This window comes from Ochotona princeps, chromosome 3 (assembly GCF_030435755.1).
Source record: "Ochotona princeps isolate mOchPri1 chromosome 3, mOchPri1.hap1, whole genome shotgun sequence".
NCBI lineage: Eukaryota > Metazoa > Chordata > Mammalia > Lagomorpha > Ochotonidae > Ochotona > Ochotona princeps.
Genome location: NC_080834.1, coordinates 67,145,686 through 67,165,445, shown reverse-complemented (window position 1 = coordinate 67,165,445; position 19,760 = coordinate 67,145,686). Strand labels below are relative to the sequence as shown.

At 39.0% G+C, this 19,760-nt stretch overlaps 2 protein-coding genes across 3 annotated transcripts in view; one reads left to right on the top strand and one right to left on the bottom strand.

The window, feature by feature from the left end:
- CMSS1 (cms1 ribosomal small subunit homolog) overlaps positions 1 to 19,760 on the bottom strand; it is a 354,605-nt gene that overhangs the window by 309,992 nt on the left and 24,853 nt on the right. The window lies entirely within an intron of this gene.
- Positions 1 to 19,760, top strand: part of FILIP1L (filamin A interacting protein 1 like) — a 109,567-nt gene that overhangs the window by 77,049 nt on the left and 12,758 nt on the right. The window contains exon 5 of one of the 2 annotated variants that reach the window (XM_058661790.1): positions 12,091 to 14,872. In XM_058661790.1, coding sequence (XP_058517773.1) covers positions 12,091 to 14,872 — 2,782 coding nt within the window. Of the gene's footprint in view, positions 1 to 12,090; positions 15,246 to 19,760 lie in introns of those variants that run through there. The other variant, XM_004593229.4, reaches the window with a different exon arrangement.

The window sequence follows — 19,760 nt, the reverse complement described above, 5'->3', positions numbered from 1 at the left end:
GAGCAGGGATAACAGGTAAGCAGGACATCAGAGAGGCTTTGAGAAGGTAATCCTTCTGATATGCTGCCACTTCACTGGATACTGCACATTCGAAGCATCATTTTCTTCCAGGAAGGGAGGAGAGCAGAGGAACAGATCTGTGAACAAAAAAAAAAAAAAAAAAAAAAAAAGCAAAACAGTGGCTCATCTTGAGCAGCAGATGATGACGAATACCAGAGGCAACTAATATAAGGAGATCTAACAAAAGTCATTTCCAATATTAATAGGTCCTAAAGCAGTTACGCTCAACGAGATACCATTTTGTCCCTAGGGAACATCACCCCTCTCATCCTGGGTCTGGAGGTATTTTTTAGTATTCACAACAGGAAAGGAGAGAGAGTACTACTTCTGGTATGTGGTAGAGGTCAAGGATGCTTCTAAAAGTCCTATAATGAATACACAGGATAGCCCTACCAGAAGATGAGAACCATGAAATGACTATCATCATGGTAACCATGTTCACAGTTGAAAAAATTCATGGACTGAAGGGAGCCACAGTAATCAGATTACGTCGTGGCGCCTTTCATTCTGGTGTGAAATTCATGCTGGTGTAAATTCTGAGCATTGCTACGCAGGGCCATCCCTATTGCAAGTCAGCCATTGGGGCTAAGATGCTCTTCCGTGTTGTTTACCATCCAACTTTTCTTTCTTTCTTTTTTTTTTTTCAATGTCGCAGGCAAGTAATATTAGTACATTTGTTATTCTGCCTTTTTGCAATTTTTATTTATTAGAAAGTCAGATTCAGAGTGTTCCCACCCAAAGCTTCATTTACCAAAGCCTGCAGAGTGACAGGGGTGGTGACTAGGCAAGCAGTGTTTGACAGCAGTGTTGAAGCCAGAACTCAGTGAGGTCTCTCCCACACAAACCCAATGACCTCCCAGGTTCTGCATAAGCACGAAGCTGGAGTAAGGAGCCAGAGCCAGGAATCAATCACCTTCACAGTTTAGTGCCATCTACTGCCAGGACAGTAGGGAAGACATCAACTGTGTAAGATTCAGAAAAACACAGGGAGTAGAAAATTAGCTGCAGAAAGGTGTAAGAGGAGTGGAGCGAATGATGAACAATGAAAATGCTAGGAATTCGAGGTGGCTCTGCATGCCACATACTAGGAGACACTTGACCAGAAACACAGGAACATACAGTTGGTAACTCAAGACTGTATGTTGAGCACCTTTTTGAAGGCTTCTAAGAGGACAAGAAAAGACAAGGGAAGGCATCTCTGTATGGGATAGGCCTCAATAGGCCCTGAAGAACCAAGGAGACTTCTGCCTGAAGCTTTTAGTCTGACAATGAGCAACACTCTTAATTTGTTCAAAACACCTTTGGTGTTTTGTTTTTGGCATAGCAGCAATCAAAATGTAAAGTCTGGAAAAGAAAAAGGCAGGAATTGTGACTGAGGAAACTTTTCCAAGTAATTAAAGATCTCAATTTAGAATGGGTAGGAGAAAAAAAATTTAATGATCCAAATCTCTATTTAATATAGCATATTCACTGTAAGTTTTTAAAGCTCCTTTTTGATAGTGCTAATATTTTTTAAAGTTCATCTGCATAAATCAAAAAAAGAGAAATCTATTACTGTAGATTTTAAAAATATGAAATAGAAAGATTGGAGATAAAATGTGGAACATTGGTGGTGTTAAATTAAAATAGTGGTGTAAAGTTTCTTACAAGAAAGCTCCTTAACTGACCTCGGCATGAAAGAGGACAAAATATAATCCAGGTTCTAAGAATCAATTCTGGCATAGATTTACACATAATATCTTTCCTGTCACTGCCACGGTAATTCCTATTTCCTCTCCCAAACTAAGCTTGAGCTCATTTTAGATTAGGGTATGGAGGCTATCTTTCCTAGTCTGGGATCCATGGATACCTGTTTTGGTCTTAAGATAAAACTGGTCTCCTTATAGCTGAATTGCACTTAAACTCTGTGCCTGTGGGCACACACAGACTTGCCTTTTTCCAGTTCTAAAACCTCATCTTTCAGTAGTTTTTCTTTGTAGGAGTCTCCAACTTCTTTGTTCTGAAAAAAGCAAGATTTGCCCCAATCCTAGCACTTTTGCTCAAGCTGAGAATTCCATCAGCTCTTTTCAGAACTTTATTTCTCTGCCAAAAGCTCCCAAGCTCCTTATAATCAATAGACCTTTTGATAATTTGTGGCTTGTTATTCTACTTCTTCTGACATCTAGGGAGAAAAACAAGATTGTTCAGATAACAAAGTTTTGACTCTCATTGCCCCATTTTTACCAAATTCAAACCTTTTCCATCACTTCGTGCCCTAATCCTTGTTTCATCATAGAGGAGATTAGTAACACAGCTGGCTGAATCTAGACCTATTTATTGTGTCTTTAAATGATCTCAATGATGTTGACAGATCTTCAATAACAAGAACATAAAGCAGACACAAATGTAGACTCATACTCAGCTAGCAGATACCAACAACAAAAAAAGTGTTACTGTTCTAGATCTTGCTGACCAAGTCAAACCAATGAACATTACATTATGACTATGGTATACTGTTAATATCGTTAGAAAAAAATTAAAAACTCATGTGAGAGAACTAAAAGGAAGCAACATACAATAAATAAAAATGGTTTCTCGTAACTATTTTTATGAGTTCTTCTGAAAAGTCCTCTTGAAAAAGAAGGGTGCAGAATAAGAACATAAATTTATAGTCCTAATTACCAAGAATTTCAGATTAAGGAGGCTTTCCAATAACTTCTATGCAATTATTTTGCAAACCACTGCAGCTCCATAATTATTTAACTATAAACATAACTATCAACATGACAATTAAAATTGCCATTAGACAAGAACTGCTGAAGTAGGAAATATTTATAATCAAATCACTAAAGTTTAATAAGAGGAGGTATGAAAATGAATAAATATCATGAATATAATTTTTTTACATAGTAACCAACATGTAAATAAGAAAGAAAAATTAATATATTAAATGAGTTCTGGAGTAGTGAAAATGAGCAATTAAAGCTCCTTAAAGCAAATGTGTATAGATAGGATGAGGATGATTGTTAATACTATTTCAAGCATCTTAAGAATATTCCAAACAAGTTTTGATGGCATCATAGTCTTTGGTCATTGATCCAGAAACTATAAGCTATAAACAGTTTTTGTCTATGTTAAATGTTTAGGCAGGTTCTGAAAGAAAATGGTGAACTGACAAATAAGCAATGTTTCTTAAATGGTGCTTATTGTGCCTTTCTCAGAAAGATCTGCAATGGATTAAACGTCAGTGAAACTGCATAGTACTATGATGCACCTGTATTAAAATCCAGGCAACTCAGTGCTTCCCAAGCCTTTCTCTCAAGTTGCATTTTCTAACAAGACATAAATGTCCTACCAGGGTGGTAATTCACGATTTGTCTAAGGCCTAGGAAGAAGGAAATTTGAAGACAGGCAATCAATGTTCCATCAACCTGGGGCAGTAAACAACTAGCTTTGTTAATGATGGAAATATCAACACAGTGACTAAGCCAATGAATCAGAGACTTCATAGGAATGGGTCAGGGCAGATCAGTAACAGCTGATGCATCACACAGTGACGGCAACAACTTCAAGCTCTTCTGGAGAATAACATACTTGGGGGAAGAGGTGGGGAAGAAGGGAAGGGAGGGAGAGAGTGAGCTAGTGTGTGTGTGTGTGTGTGTGTGTGTGTGTGTGTGTGTGCTGAAAGGCAAAGTAACAAAGAGATACAGAGAGAGGTGGTATGAAAGGAGATGAAGAGATCTCCCACCCATCGGTTCACTCAATACTTGGTAAACCTAGTGGCCAAAATGGTCAAGGTTAGCCCTGGAATGAAGCCAGAGGCCAGGAACTCCATCCAAGTTTTCCATATGGATTCCAGAAGCCCAAGAACTTGGATGATCTTTTGTTGCTTTCCAGGGCACATTAGTAAGGAGTTGGATCAGAAGCAGAGCAGTTGAAATTCAAATCAGCACTCCAATGTGGGTTGCTGGCTTAATCCACTGCATTACAATTCTAGCCCTACGATTTCTGTCACAACTGTCTATTCTCCAGAGTAATGGTTCCCCAAATGTGGTTTCATTTGAGAGGTGCAAGGTCGAAGCTGTCTTCATTGAAACACAATCTTTCACTCTCTTTCTCTGAGTTTGGAAAACTGAAATACAGGCAGTTTTCCATAGGTCAATTGATGTATAATGACATCAAGCTTTAGATAACTATTAGGATGTATAAAACGTACTTGAAAATACAGTGGTCTTCAAGTAAGCTGGGCATTAGAGTTCACAGTGCAACAATTCTCATGAAATATTTTTTAAAAGAAATATTCTTCTTAAAAACATATTAACATATAATGGAATTCTTTCTCTATACATAAAGTTTTTTAAAAGCTTAATTTAATTTCCAATATAGTAAATACTGACAGATATAACTTACACATTCAAAGATTGTTTAAAATTCTTAACAGTATAAAGAGATTATAAAACTAAAAAATTGTTAACTTTTGCTTCATAGCTTATGAAGCTGAACCTCTCAATCTTTCATAATGGCTTATAAACTTTGACAACAGACCCCTCCTACCTGTTCATCTCAGTACAGCTCTAATACTAACTACAGCACTTGTTGTCTATAAACCAAAGGAACAAAAGTCTTGCCTTCCTTATTCATAACATTAAATACTTTAACTTCATCTCCTGAATACAGTGGAATATTTTGTTTCCTTAAAATAGAAGCTAAGCTGACTTTGTAGTTGTTCAATGCTTAAAAGCTGATTTTTGAGGGCCCAGCGCTGTGGCCTGGCAGCTAGAGTCCTCACCTTAAATGCGCCAGGATCCCTTGTGGGCGCCGGTTCTAATCCCGGTGGCCCCACTTCCCATTCAACTCCCTGCTTGTGGCCTGGGAAAGCAGTCAAGGATAGCCCGAGGCCTTGGGACTCTGTACCAGTGTGGGAGACCTGGAAGAAGCTCCTGGCTCCTGGCTTTGGATAAGCGCAGCACCAGCCATTGCAGTCACTTGGGGAGTGAATCATTGGACGGAAGATCTTCCTCCCTTGTCTCTCCTCCTCCTTGTATATGTGACTTTCCAATTAAAAAAAAAAGTTGATTTTTGAAGCTAATGGAAACAATGCACTGTCATTAATGGATTGTAGAATTGGTTTTACTCCTTGGTAATCACTCTAAGATCATTTATATGAGTCAGTTGTTTGAAAAACTGAAGAATGTGCAAAAGTAGAAATATAATTCATGTTATTTTATAGTCAGATAACACAGGAATATTTCAGAAAGTTCATGAGTATATTATGAAACTATCATTTCATTGCTTTGTAAAGAAACAATCTTATAATTCCATTTCCCATGAACATTTTGAACCACCTTCATTGATAACTATTTCCAGCACATTTGATAATAGCATGCTATTTGTGTAATAAACAAATCTACTTGTCCAATACAGCTTCAGACTCTGATGAAGAAACTGAAGACTCGTATCTTTATTTGAAGAACTGAAATAACCAGAGAGTGACAGGCCACAATGTAGACATTTATCTGCCATGCCTGTTCTCGAACAGGCACACAGAGTTCCAATGCAGTGACCGTAAGGAGGGAGAGGAGTCATCCCAATAGTCCTATATCTTTCTAGAGGCCTCTATAGCTATAGAGTAGAGAGAATGGCAGCAGACATGTGACACTGCTGTCCCATTTGAACACTGGTTCAAGGCCTGGCTGCTTTGTTTCTGATGCAGCTCCCTGCTAATGAGCCTGGAAAAGCAGTAGAAGATGGCTCAAGTATGTGAGCTCCTGTCATCCACATGGGAGGCTCAAATGTTGAGTTCCAGGCTTCTGCCACTGTAGACATTTAGGAAGTGAACCAGTAGATAAAAGATTTCTTTTTATCCCTCTCTGTAACTGCCTTTCAAATAAATAAATAAATCTCTCTCTTTTTTTAAAGATTTTATTTTTATTGGAAAGGCGGATATACAAAGAGGATGAGAGACAGAGAGGAAGATCTTCCATCCGAAGGTTCACTCCCCAAGTGAGCTGCAACGGCCAGACTGAGCCAATCCGAAGCCAGGAGCCAGGAGCTCTTCTGGGTCTCCCACGCGGGTGCAGGGTCCCAAGGCTTTGGGCCATCCTCAACTGCCTTCCTAGGCCACAAGCAGGGAGTTGAATGGGAAGCAGGGCTGCCAGGATTAGAATCGGCGCCCATGGGTCCTGCAGCGTGGCCTAGCAGCTAAAGTCCTCGCCTTGAAAGCCCCGGGATCCCATATGGGCGCCGGTTCTAATCCCAGCAGCTCCACTTCCCATCCAGCTCCCTGCTTGTGGCCTGGGAAAGCAGTTGAGGACGGCCCAATGCATTGGGACCCTGCACCCGTGTGGGAGACCTGGAAGAGGTTCCAGGTTCCCGGCTTCGGATCGGCACAGCACCGGCCCATTGCGGCTCACTTGGGGAGTGAATCATCGGATGGAAGATCTTCCTCCCTTGTCTGTCCTCCTCTCTGTATATCTGACTTTGTAATAAAATAAATAAATCTTTAAAAAAAAAAATCGGCGCCCATATGGGATCCCTGTGCGTGCAAGGCAAGGACTTTAACCCCTACACTATCGTGCCAGGCCCAATAAATCTCTTTAAAAAGGTAGAAATCATAATGTAGCTAGAGAACACTGATGGGAAATCACTGATACTTAATTTTCTAAAATGACAAACCATGCACATGATAAACACTAGACTATTTAAAAATGAACAAAAATACTTAGTATGATGTTGTTATAGTAGTTTTCTCAGAAGGGTATGTTTTTGTTCATTTTGTTGTTGTTGTTAATTCAGGGAACATTGATTTGTTTCTCTCCCTGTGCAAAGGCTTTGTTTCAGACACTGTAGAAGATATACATGAATCAGACACTTACACACTTGTTTTGTTCTCAAGAAGTTTATATTTTAGTAGAGTTTTTGATTGTAATGTACATAAATAAGCCAAAAGCAAAAGTGGTAAGAACTTCAATATAAATTCTTATATACAACGAGCATTACAGCATTTATATATACCATCTGTTATATGATGCATAATATTAACACTGTCTCACATAGGAGATAAAATGCAGACACTCATGTGTGCTGACATATATGTGTATAAAAACTGAAAAGACCCTATGAATATATAATCTGCAGTGAAGAACCAGTATTATGGTTAGTATCAATGAATATTCAAGATGACAGATGTGATGTTTTGGGGAAAAAGAAAAACAACCTACAAAACAGAAACCAATCCAAGGAACTGGAATTGCACATAATAATAGTGATAAACCACAGTAAGTTATAACAATTCTAAGCCATAATAGAAACTCTAAAGAAAAGCTGTAATAAGACATTACTTTCAGCCAGCTTGGATTTAATTAGCTCACATTTGTGTTCATAAAACCAGCTTCTACAACCTGTTTTTATTGGCTAAGTTTCAGTGAATGTTCCTATAATCCTGTGGTGTCAGTACTTGAACACGAATATGAACACTCTAAAACAGTAGTCTTGCAACTGGGGTACATATACCCTGGAGAATTCACAAAGACTCTCCAGGGGTACAGAAATGGAAAGATTTAAGGGAATAAAATCTGCACATATTCCCCCATAAATACTCTTTCCAAAAGTGATCAGTCAGAAAAAAATGCTTGTGTTCTAGGAGTTCTCCTTTTCCAATAATCCCTTCACATAGCCTTCTACTCACTTAGCAGACTGTTACCAAGTACAACTTTCTGGGAGGGAAATTTCTCCAAGGCATTAGACAAATGAACAATTACAGACAGCCGTATCCCCAGATCCCAGAGAGCAGAAGAGCAGCACTGCTTCAGAAACAAATGGGGGAGCATTGCTTGGTTTCTTCACCTGGGGACAACTCAGGACATATCCCTGTGCATCTCTTGCCAGCGTGCTGTATATTTATACATTAAGGGGCTGACTCTGGGGCACAGCAAGTTAGGCACTGCATAGTGATGCCAGCATTCCACATGGGGTGCTGGTGCAAGTCCCAAATGCTCCGTTTCCTATCCAGCTCCCTGCTAATGTGCTTGGATACACAGCAGAAGATGACTCAACTGATTGGGTCATTGTGTTCATGTGAGCTCCTTGGAAGAAGTTTCTGGTTCCTGGCTTCAGCATGGTCCAGACCCGGCTGTTGGGTTATTTGAGGGGGTGAACCATCAGACTGAAAACCTATCTTTCCCTGGTTCTCTAAAATTGCCTTTCAAATAAATAACTGTAAAAATAAAAAAATTAAGTCAATCTATTTCAAAAAGAAAGAAAGATTAGGCAGTCTTGTTTGTTAATGACTGTTAGGTTATATGGTAAATGTTTTGTCGGTAATATAGTATGAGGAAAGAGCACAAGCCTTGCTTCTTCCTGACCTTGTTATGCTCCAGTTTTCACAGCCATTAGTTAAGATGGAGAGAATACAAAACCCTATAAATCTAGAAATTCCGATTTGGCTCAGTGCTTGGCAGCACAAAGCTGGCATTGATACCTATAGGATGTTAACCTACATGATCCCTGCAGAAAGCACTTAGTGACTGTCAAGGACACACACTCAATCCTTACCATAAAATCAGTACTCCTTTCTCCTTACACCAAAACAAAAGTATCTTTAACTCCATTTTCTATGAGTTTATTGGGGTATCAGAGTAAGTAGCATAGAAAAATATATAGTCCCTTACATTTTTATCTTTGGGTTGTGTGAGGAAAATAACATATTCAAACTCTATTTACTGTTCTTTTATGTGAAAATGGAATTTTTAAGGTACTTAAAAATTTTAAGTGTACTTTTTAAAGGTTTATTTTTACTGGAAAGGCAGTTACAGAAAAAAGGATAGACAGATCTTCCATCCACTGGTTCACTCTCCAGGTGGCTGCAACAGCCGGAGCTGAGCTGATCCAAAGCCAGAGGCCAAGAGTCAGGCGCTTCTTCCAGGTCTCCTACATGGGTACAGGGTCCCAAGGTCATCCTCTACTGCTTTCCCAGGCTACAAGCAGGGAGCTTGAAAGGGAAGTAGAGCAGCCAGGACATAAACCAGCACACATATGGGATCCTAGCATTTTACAAGGGGAAGATTAGCCAACTGAGCCATTACACTGGGTCCTGGAATGCATTTTTAATTTTTTTTCCAATAATGGGAATGGATTTTCAGCTTGTAGATTGTTGAGTCATACTAGTCATACCAGCCTACCTGATGTGTCCTCAAAAAGAAAAAGAAAAAGAAAAGATGGTTGCATAGGTCAAGAATATAGACTATAACCACATACTGCTATATAATCAGTAAGAAAGAACAGTTGGCTAAGTTAATTTCAGCTAGAATCCCATTTCCAGCAATCATCTGACATATAAGTACCAAGACCCTGACAGTCAGGACTCCATGCAAGGACCAGCAGACTTGGTATCATTTGGAAGCTAAAAATTATTTTGTCACAAACTTAGTCCTACTCAAAGGAGGAAGTTGGGCTTAGGAGCCTTAACTCCACATAACCACACGCTCAAGCTTCAACCTTCAAATGTTTCCAGATATAAGGCAACAGATAATGACTCAGGGTAAGCCCGTTCACCACTATCGATCAGCAACTAAGCGTTAATTCTCCCAAATTCATAATCAGTCTCTCCCAAGCACACTATTCAGACACATACACAACCACACAGTGCAAAACAGCATTACAAGCATGAAATTGGCTCAGAAAAGGTTCCAGCAAGGCCTTCTGTGCTTGTTTCTTGCAGCTTCCTGGTCCTGAGCTCCCGAGTTGATGGCTAGAGGTGTAACTGTTTGTGTATAAACACTCCCATTTCCTTTCCTGACAGGTTCTACCACACTGGGCTCTTGCCTATTCTATAGTGCACATAAGGGAGTGTCTCCAGGAAACAGCAAGTTACTGAGTAAAAGGTCCTAAAAAAATTAGCATACCATATTGAAATGGTCAATTTTATGTTCCTAGTGTCCACCTTCTAAGTGGGATTTGGGGGAAAAAGGAGGATTCCAGCCAGTATACAGAAGCCAAGAGAAAGATGCATTAGATTTGCTGTCAAAAATAGTAAACATAATGGAGACAACTTCAAAACCTTTGTGTATTATTTCGCTGCCAAGATTTGTTAATCACAATCCCATTTTTATGCTCTTTTCATTGTACTGAAAAAAAGTCTTCCTTCCCTTATATCCCAAGAAAGCAAACCCCTTCTCATAAAAATAAAAGAATATATGCTGTTCTTTAGTAAGATTAAAAGAAATGCTAAAAAGCTTCTTATAAAATCTAATAAAATTCCAAGAACTGTGGTGTAGGGAAAGGGAAAATGTTTTACTGCAGTAATGCTCAATGCATTGTCAAAACTATCAAATCTGAGTCTAATACTAAGGTGTGGAGGAAGAAACACTTTGCCAAAGTTTCTACAACTATTTCTGCATTGACTTGTTCCCCATTGACTCCGAACTGGACTGAGATGTCCTGTGACCAATCGGGAAAAAGCTGCTGTGGTTCTTCCAGGTGTCTTCAACAAGCAGTGAGGCATAGCCAGAAACCAAAGGCAAGCCTCTTGCCAAGGCTATGGATGAGATCATCACCCCACCCCAGGGTCCTGCCCAGCCTTTCTGAATTTCACAAGACAGCCTCTTGTCAGGTTCAAAACAGGAAAAACTAAAAGTAACTCCTCCCCACAAAAATGTTTGGGAATTCTTACATTATATAATTATTTTAGACATGTTCCTTTGGTGTAGTGTAATTACAGAAAAGAGTAGATTAGTATCTCAAAAAGGACTGTTTCCAAGAATGCCCCAAATTAGCTTCCTTTGAAAAGTCCGCTCAAATCTTTAAATAAATTTTTAAAACTTCTGTCACAAGGAAGAAAGACATGATCTAGTAGTTAACTCATTCCTGATAGAAAAGATATGGAAAGTACTATGATCTCTGTTTTATCATAAAGCAAATGTTTATGAATGTTCATCCATTCATTTTTAGCTTCTGTATAACAATTTTGTAGAACTGTAATCATATCCTCTATAATCAGCTCATTCCAAGTGTAATTAAGAGTGCCACAAATTTAAAACTACAACCTCACTACCAAGGGAATAAAGTATATGGAAGTGATAGTTTATACTCCGTTGAAAATGCCCTCCTGTTTTGCTGACAAATTTAAAACAAAAGAAAAAAAATAGCATGCTAAGATACACTCATTGTTTAAGAAGTAATTATTATGTTCCTGTTAATAGTTTCTCCTTCATGGTTTCCAGAATTAGATTCTCACCAATAAGTCCTTTCTTAACAAACTCCAGGCTCTTTCCAGATGTTATAAAAACTCCAAACTTAGATGCTTTTCAGTTCCCGTCATTCAGCTGTTACACATCACAAAGATAAAAATATATGTATAACCTAATATCTTGCTAATGTAAACCTAGTTTATAAGGATCCATCAGTGAAGTACGTCACTTCTGAGCAATGTGAATAAAATTTTATCTTAACCAGTAATCAGGGAGTTGAACACCAAAGATTAATGAATTACATATTTTAATGGGTTCAAACCTTTTAATGAACACAACCATCATTAAATTAAAAATGACAGCAACAATGAACAGTCATCAAAAGTTTACCATAAGCCAAGACTGTGAGATTCAGATGAATTAGTTCATTTCATTTTCATACAAAACCTTTGGAGTAAATGCAGTCATTGACTTCAGTTTTCATGAGAAAAATCTGTGGTTCAGAGATGTTTAGTAACTAACTGCTCAATTAATTGGAAAGAGTAGAGCCACTCTTGAATCTCAAGCTTATACCTGTTTTTCAGAGCATTCAGTCAACGCTGCCTATTGATTTTATGCTCCACACACAATCTGTAAGTCAAATATGCTTGCCCTTAAACTTCTTGTGAACTGCACCAGCTACTGTTGGTAGTCAAGTAATAAAACAAGATGCCTATTTATCCACACTCTCCTGCCCCACCAACCTCAAGAACTCCTTTGCATAATCTGCATAAACAAACTGTCTAAATTACCTAAATGTTTAGTCACAGCAGCAGATGAGTTAAAGCACCAATCACAAGACAGAATGTGCTCTTATTTGTTTCAGATTAAAGAAGCTGATTGATCAAGAAACTGAGTCCCAGGAGAAGAAGGAGCAAGAGCAAGAGAAAGAGAAGCGAGTCTCTGCCCTGAAAGAGGAGCTGACCAAATTGAAATCTTTTGCTTTATTGGTGGTGGACGAACAACAAAGGTTGACAGCACAGCTCACCCATCAGAGACAGAAAATCCAAGAGCTGACCACAAGTGCAAAGGAAACACATGCTAAACTAGCCCTTGCTGAAGCCAGGGTTCTAGAAGAAGAGCAGAAGGCAACCAGACTAGAGAAAGAACTGCAAACACAAACCACAGAGTTTCACCAGAACCAAGACGCAATTATGGCGAAGCTCACCAATGAAGACAGTCAAAATCGTCAGCTCCGACAGAAGTTGGCAGCACTTAGCCGGCAAATTGATGAGTTAGAAGAGACAAACAGGTCTTTGCGAAAAGCGGAAGAGGAGCTACAGGATATAAAGGAAAAAATTAACAAAGGAGAATGTGGAAACTCTGGCATCATGGCCGAGGTGGAGGAGCTCAGGAAACGTGTGCTGGACATGGAAGGGAAGGATGAAGAACTCATAAAAATGGAGGAGCAGTGCAGAGATCTCAACAGGAGGCTTGAGAAAGAAACATCACAGAGTAAAGATTTCAAGGTAGAGGTGGAAAAACTCAATAAAAAGATTATGGCTTTGGAGAAATTAGAAGATGCTTTCAACACAAGCAAACAAGAATGCTACTCTCTGAAGTGCAATTTAGAAAAAGAGAGAATGACCACAAAGGAGTTGTCACAAGAACTGGAGAGTTTGAAAGCAAGGATCAAAGAGCTAGAAGCCATTGAAAGCCGGCTGGAAAAGACAGAATTTACACTAAAGGAGGATTTAACTAAACTGAAAACGTTAACTGTGATGCTAGTAGATGAACGGAAAACAATGAGTGAAAAACTAAAGCTAACTGAAGATAAGTTGCAGGCTGCTTCTTCTCAGCTACAAGTGGAACAAACTAAAGTAACAACAGTTACAGAAAAGCTAATTGAGGAAACTAAACGGGCTCTCAAGTCCAAAACTGATGTAGAAGAAAAGATGTACAGTGTAACCAAGGAGAGAGATGACCTTAAAAAAAAACTGAAAGCAGAAGAAGAAAAAGGAAATGATCTTCTGTCAAAAGTTAACATGTTGAAAAACAGGCTTCAGTCATTAGAAGCAAGCGAGAAAGATTTCCTAAAAAACAAATTAAATCAAGACCCTAATAAATCCACAGCGGCACTCCACCAAGAAAACAACAAGATTAAAGAGCTCTCTCAAGAGGTAGAAAGACTGAAACTGAAGCTAAAAGATATGAAAGCCATTGAGGATGACCTCATGAAGACAGAAGATGAGTACGAGACGCTGGAACGAAGGTACGCTAATGAACGGGAAAGAGCTCAATTCTTATCTGAGGAGTTGGAACACGTTAAAATGGAACTTGCCAAGTACAAGTTGGCAGAAAAGACAGAGTCCAGTCATGAACAGTGGCTTTTCAAACGGCTTCAAGAAGAAGAAGCAAAGTCAGGGCACCTCTCCAGAGAAGTGGATGCATTAAAAGAGAAAATTCATGAATATATGGCAACTGAGGACCTAATATGTCACCTGCAGGGAGATCACTCAGTTCTGCAAAAGAAACTAAGTCAACAAGAAAACAGAAACAGGGATTTGGGAAGAGAGATTGAAAGCCTCACTAAAGAGTTAGAGAGGTACCGGCACTTTAGTAAGAGCGTCCGACCTGGTCTCCATGGAAGGAGAATCTCTGATCCTCAAGTATTTTCTAAGGAAGTCCAGACAGAAGCAGGAGATAACGAACCGCCTGATTACAAGAGCCTAATTCCTTTGGAACGAGCAGTCATTAACGGTCAGTTATATGAGGAGGGTGAAGACCAGCATGAGGATGCTAATGTGGACGAATCTGTGCTGTCCTTCAAATGCAGCCCGTCTACTCCCTGTCCCGTTAACAGGAAACTATGGATTCCTTGGATGAAATCCAAGGAAGGCCATCCTCAAAATGGAAAAATACAAACTAAACCCAATGGCAACTTTGTGCAACCCGGAGATCTAGTCCTCAGCCACACGCCTGGGCAGCCACTTCATATAAAGGTAACTCCAGACCATGTCCAAAACACAGCCACTCTTGAAATCACAAGTCCAAACACAGAGTCTCCCCACTCTTATACCAGCACCGCAGTGATACCAAACTGTGGCACTCCAAAACAAAGGATAACCATCCTCCAGAATGCCTCCATTACACCACTGAAGCCCAAAGCCTCGACCGAAGGCCTCATGAATTTAGAGCAGAGCATGTCCCCAGTTGCTATGGCAACCTTTACCAGAGCACAAACCCCGGAGTCATGTGGTTCTATAACTCCAGAAAGGACAATGTCACCTATTCAGGTTCTGGCTATGACTGGTTCAGCTAGCCCTCCTGAGCAGGGACGCTCCCCAGAGCCAATAGAAATCAGTGCCAAGCATGCAATTTTCAGAGTCTCCCCGGACCGGCAGTCATCATGGCAGTTTCAACGATCAAACAGTAATGGCTCAAGTGTGATAACTACTGAAGATAATAAAATCCACATTCACTTAGGAAATCCTTACATGCAAGCAGTGGCGAGCCCCGTGAGACCTGCCAGTCCTTCAACATCACTGCAGGATAACCGAACTCAAAACTTAACTAACGGGGCACTAAACAAACCAACCAATAAAGTTACCAGCAGTATTACTATCACACCAACAACTACACCTCTTCCTCGACAATCACAAATTACAGTAAGTAATATATATAACTGATCACCCTCACCCAGTCCGTACTGATAAGCATTGCAAGAAATGAAAAAAAAAAATAATTTTTTAATCATCCCTCCAAATCCCCCAAAAGACTGACTGAACTTGTACCTTGGAAAGTCTGTGCATGAACTATATAAGAGTTATCAGAAACTAACTAAATGTTGCCTGCATAGTCATATCAAGTGTGCACTTACTGTATATCTTTTCATTTACATGCCTGTATGGAAACTATTTAGCCTGCACTTGTAGAAATACATCTTTATGTATTTCATTTTCCATAACTCACTTTAATTTGATTGCAACTTGTCTTGGTGAAATACTTTAACATGAAACAGTAAATAATTTGTTATTTTTACCATTGCTTGCTGAATTTTCTTTGGTCATTTTGTGTTACATTCTTGCATATACAGTGAAATTTTATTTACTGTGGATAACATCTATCAATTCTTCCTTAAAAACAAATAGGACTTACTTCCTATTTGCAGCCAACTTCTGCTCACATATTTATATTTAGAGGGGGAGAAAGTGGTAAAAAATCAATATTTATATTTCATCTATTTCAAAGTGAAATGTCAGATTTCCCAGGACAAACTTAACTTCTTGCTGGTCTTTATCTCAGTATCACTGAAGCCTACCACAATGTTTGGCATTTATTAGAAATTTCATGTTTATATAACAGAATCATTTGTTTTGTGAGTACAAACAAGCTGTTGGTCAAAGTAAAAAGCCTTGAAATGTGATATGGAGCCGAGGAATGCACATTCGAAAGTGTAAGTTACTGGGACGATCAGAATTGACTGTTTTTCTACCACAAACTGAAACTGCCATGAAACATACACTTGTTATCTACATCAAAATAGGGGATCAACCACTATGACATAAGCTCTTGAACAGTCTGCTTCAAAGCAAAAGTCTCATTTTTGTTCCTTTTTTTCTATTTGGTTCCCAAAATAGTTTGTTACTTGCTATGGGTGCTACCTACCCTGCTTTTGAGTAGAATGCATTCAGAGCTTACTTTCTAAACTTCTCAATCAGCAACAAAAGCAAAGATAGTTATAAATACAAGATATAGAAAAGGTACATTTATCCCCCCAAAATCATACAGTTTGTTAGTTAAGGGAAGTAGTACATGGTGAATTTCTTCTGTGGTTATTGTTAGGTTGTTCACAAGCATTTTGGAAATTCTGACACTTGGTTCCCAGGTCTCCCTGGGCATTGTCCATACCAGTGAGCAGAGAAGCGCTTTCAGGGCAACATTTTAAATGACAAATCTGTTCTCTAAATCAAAATCAAACAATTACAGACATGTAAATTTTCTCTTTTCCACCCTCTTAACTAATAATCCAGTGGAGTCAGTTTTATTGTCAACTATTGACAGTAAACTCTACCCATTGCAGCAAACTGTGAAAATCTTCAAGAGTGAAAGAAATCTTTCACATTTATTCTTTACCCTGCAAAATCAATTTCATGACAGCACAGCAAGGATTTGTTGACAGAAACACTTCCATGGTGATGAACTGAAACACTGATGCTGTGGGCTTGCATCATCATTAAATAAATTTGGATGAAAGCTGAGGCGGATGATGAATGAGAAAGCTTCTGTTTAAACACATTTATCTTGGGAATCGGCAGTGACCCAACTGTATTACAAAGTACACGATGGCCTAAATGTCTTTCAAACTATTTTTATTTTTAAATCACCTTGGGCTAGAACATTAGTAGAAATTACACACTTCATTTTAAGCCTTTTAAAGCAAACACTATTAATGCTGCTGCATGTGTTATATTTTGGAAGGCATTGATCAACAGGTAATGAAAGTATCAACAGCAGAAACTGCAGATAATCACCAACTTTGTCACACAATGGCACTAGGAGAAAACATGTATGCATGGCAGGAAACCATAAATAAGGGACAGCAATAACCAGCCAAGGGATTCCCATGACCCTAGATTCCTCCTGGATGCCCAGTGCTAACAGAATCTGGCAGCTTTGGGCAATACATCAGCCCACCGGTTTCGTAAGCATTCAGTTTCCCATGTTAGGAGATGCGCTGCAACGCTCCTCAATAGTTAACATCCTCCATTCTAATACACAAATTCTCACTCATTATCTGCATCAGATTTTAACTATACCATAGGTTTGCTAAGCATTTAACATAGCAGGAAATTTATTCAACCTTTAAGGATTACCTCCTTTTTAGAGGTTTCTGTCCTGGGAAAATTGCTTCAAGCATAATTCATGTCAGTATCAAAACAAACCTTAACAGGCAAGCAGGAGACTGCTTGAAACCATCCACCACTGCTTCCCAGGGTCTGCACTGACAACAAGCTAGAGTCAGGAGCCAGAGCCTAGCACAGAACCCAGGTACTTTAATATGGGATGCAGGCTCTTTAAAAAGCAATTTAACCAGCAGGCTTAATGCCTGCCTTTCAGTTTGAGAAATCATTTTTTACTTTGTGTGTGTATGTGTGTGTATGAGACAGACAGACAGAGACAGAAAGACAAGCTATTTTAAAAGGATTACATAAACAGTTTTCAGAAGGTTTCCACTTTATATCAATAATGCCAACACAGTAGGCTTGCAGTCCTGATGGTATCTAAAGAAATAAAACTACAGATACTGTGACATTGTCATAGAAAAGGTATTTCACTAAAAAAAAAAGACATTTGTAGCTGTAGCCTAAGCCTTCTATGATCTTTGAGTGAAATACAATGCCAGATATAACCACATTTCAGTAGCTGCTTTTAATACTTTAAAAATGTGTCTCCTTTGAAAAATGTTAGGCAAAGGGAGGGTAAAGGTTTTATATATATATATATATATATATATACTTATTTTTATTGGAAAGGCAGATTTATAGAGAGAAGGAAAGACAAAGATCTTTCACCCACTAGCTCACTTCCCAAATAACCACAATGGCTGGAGCTGATCTAACCGCCAAGCGGGGAGCCACAAGCCTCCTCTGGGTCTCCCACATGGGTGTAGTGTCCCAAGGCTTTGGGCCATTATCCATTGCTTTCTCAGGCCATAAGCAGGGAATTGTAATGGAAAGTGGAGCGGCCAGCACATGAACTCGTGCTTATATGGGATGCCTGTGTTTTCAGGCTGAGTATTAGTCAGCTGAGCCATTATGACAGCCCCAAAGCCTTTCTTTAAATTAACCAATATGCTCTAGTTACATTATACCTTTGTTTCTGCTGTCATGGAGTGTTTATTCCAAAATAATTATTTTGCTTTCTAATCCCAAAAGACAACCAAGCAAAAATGCATGCTCAAACTATCTCCTACCTCAGTGTCTCTCAAAGTAAAATCCAAGACAACTGTACAAAAATCCCAATAACATTAAGTTTCACCCAGAGTCACTAAATCAGAATCTTTGGGGGTTCTTTAGAGAATGATAATACACTCCTCTGCTGGCTAATCTGTACTGTAAAGCTGGAATTCCATTATTTTAGAAATTTCTGTATTAATACTGGCAAATGTATTCTCATTTCAGGTCCACCTTTAGAATAAATTACACCGGTCCAGGAGTTGTGACTATTCTGCCCTCTAGTGGTTTGCGTAACAATCAGGATACTTGTTACACAGCTTGCCTTCATTGTAAAGCACAGCTCAATAAAAACCTGCAAGTTTACTGGGTGGGGAGGTTTCCAGTTTCAAACTACAAACAAAAATGGAAATGAATGAATCTTTGGCTGAGCTGCAGAATGCAGTCTGACACCTACAAGCTGTGTTTCTCCCCTGGATCCCAGGCCCCCAACTTAACCCTGTAACATTTCTTGGGAATGATCCAGAACACATTAAAGAGAGCATTTGGATGAACCAAACAAAGGACTATTCGCCTACGGAAAGATGCAAGAAAGACAAGTGTCTTACTCCAGTTCCTAACATTTAAGTCTCCTTTACATTCATTTTCATGTAAATTAAATGGTAACCTTTTCCTTACCAACTGGCATACCTTTTCTACTATTTAAGCTAAGCAATGAACAATAAAGCTTTTCAGTAAAATACATCACAAAAAACATCCTCCAGAGGCAATGTGTTAGGGTTTGGAATCTTAAGAGAGTCCAGCAAGTTAGTAGGCTGACACCAAGTACTTGATGATTAGAAAGTGAATTAACACTTTTTAATGATAGCACTTACAAATCTGCCAGCATTCCATCAGAACACTCTCTAAATGCCACCTAGCAACTGCCTCTACCCTCAATCTGACAAAAATGTTTTGTTCCCATGGGTCAGTGCAGGGGGCAAAATCAGCTCCCTGAAACAAATGACTGCATTAGAGAAATGGACCAATGGACTTTACAAATTAATTTCACTTTTGTATAACTTGCTTTGCAGAAAAATTGATACCTTATGTGAAAACTCTGTCAGGTATACAGACAAGGTTCTTGAATCTGAGTAAATATAAACCACAAAGCAATTTAAAAAATCTTCACTGAAGTTTCACTGAATCCTGTTTCCAATCACTGTCACATTGACTCAGAAGATGTTCATACTTGGACGTTTATATTTGTGTTAATATCTTGCATCTCTTTCAGAGATATGATATTATAAATGAGTACTTTCAGACATACCTGAGCTTTGCATTTCTCAAGTGCTTCTGGAAAAAAGAAAAATAGAGTCCAGACAACTAACCACCTTAGCCTTAATGGGAAAAAATGGATTTCAGAAAAGTTCCCAAGAACTTGAAATCTATCAAGTGCCTGCTGTTAGTTGCTGTTCTAAGCAGCTATGTAGGTGCCAGGATTGGGCGGAAGCTAGGGACTTTCTCAAAAGCAGATTACCAGCATCGCACAGAATTGATTATGCTAGTAATTCCTTTAGGAACTTGAAGATTACTTTGGGGGGGGGGCCTTGGGGGCTGC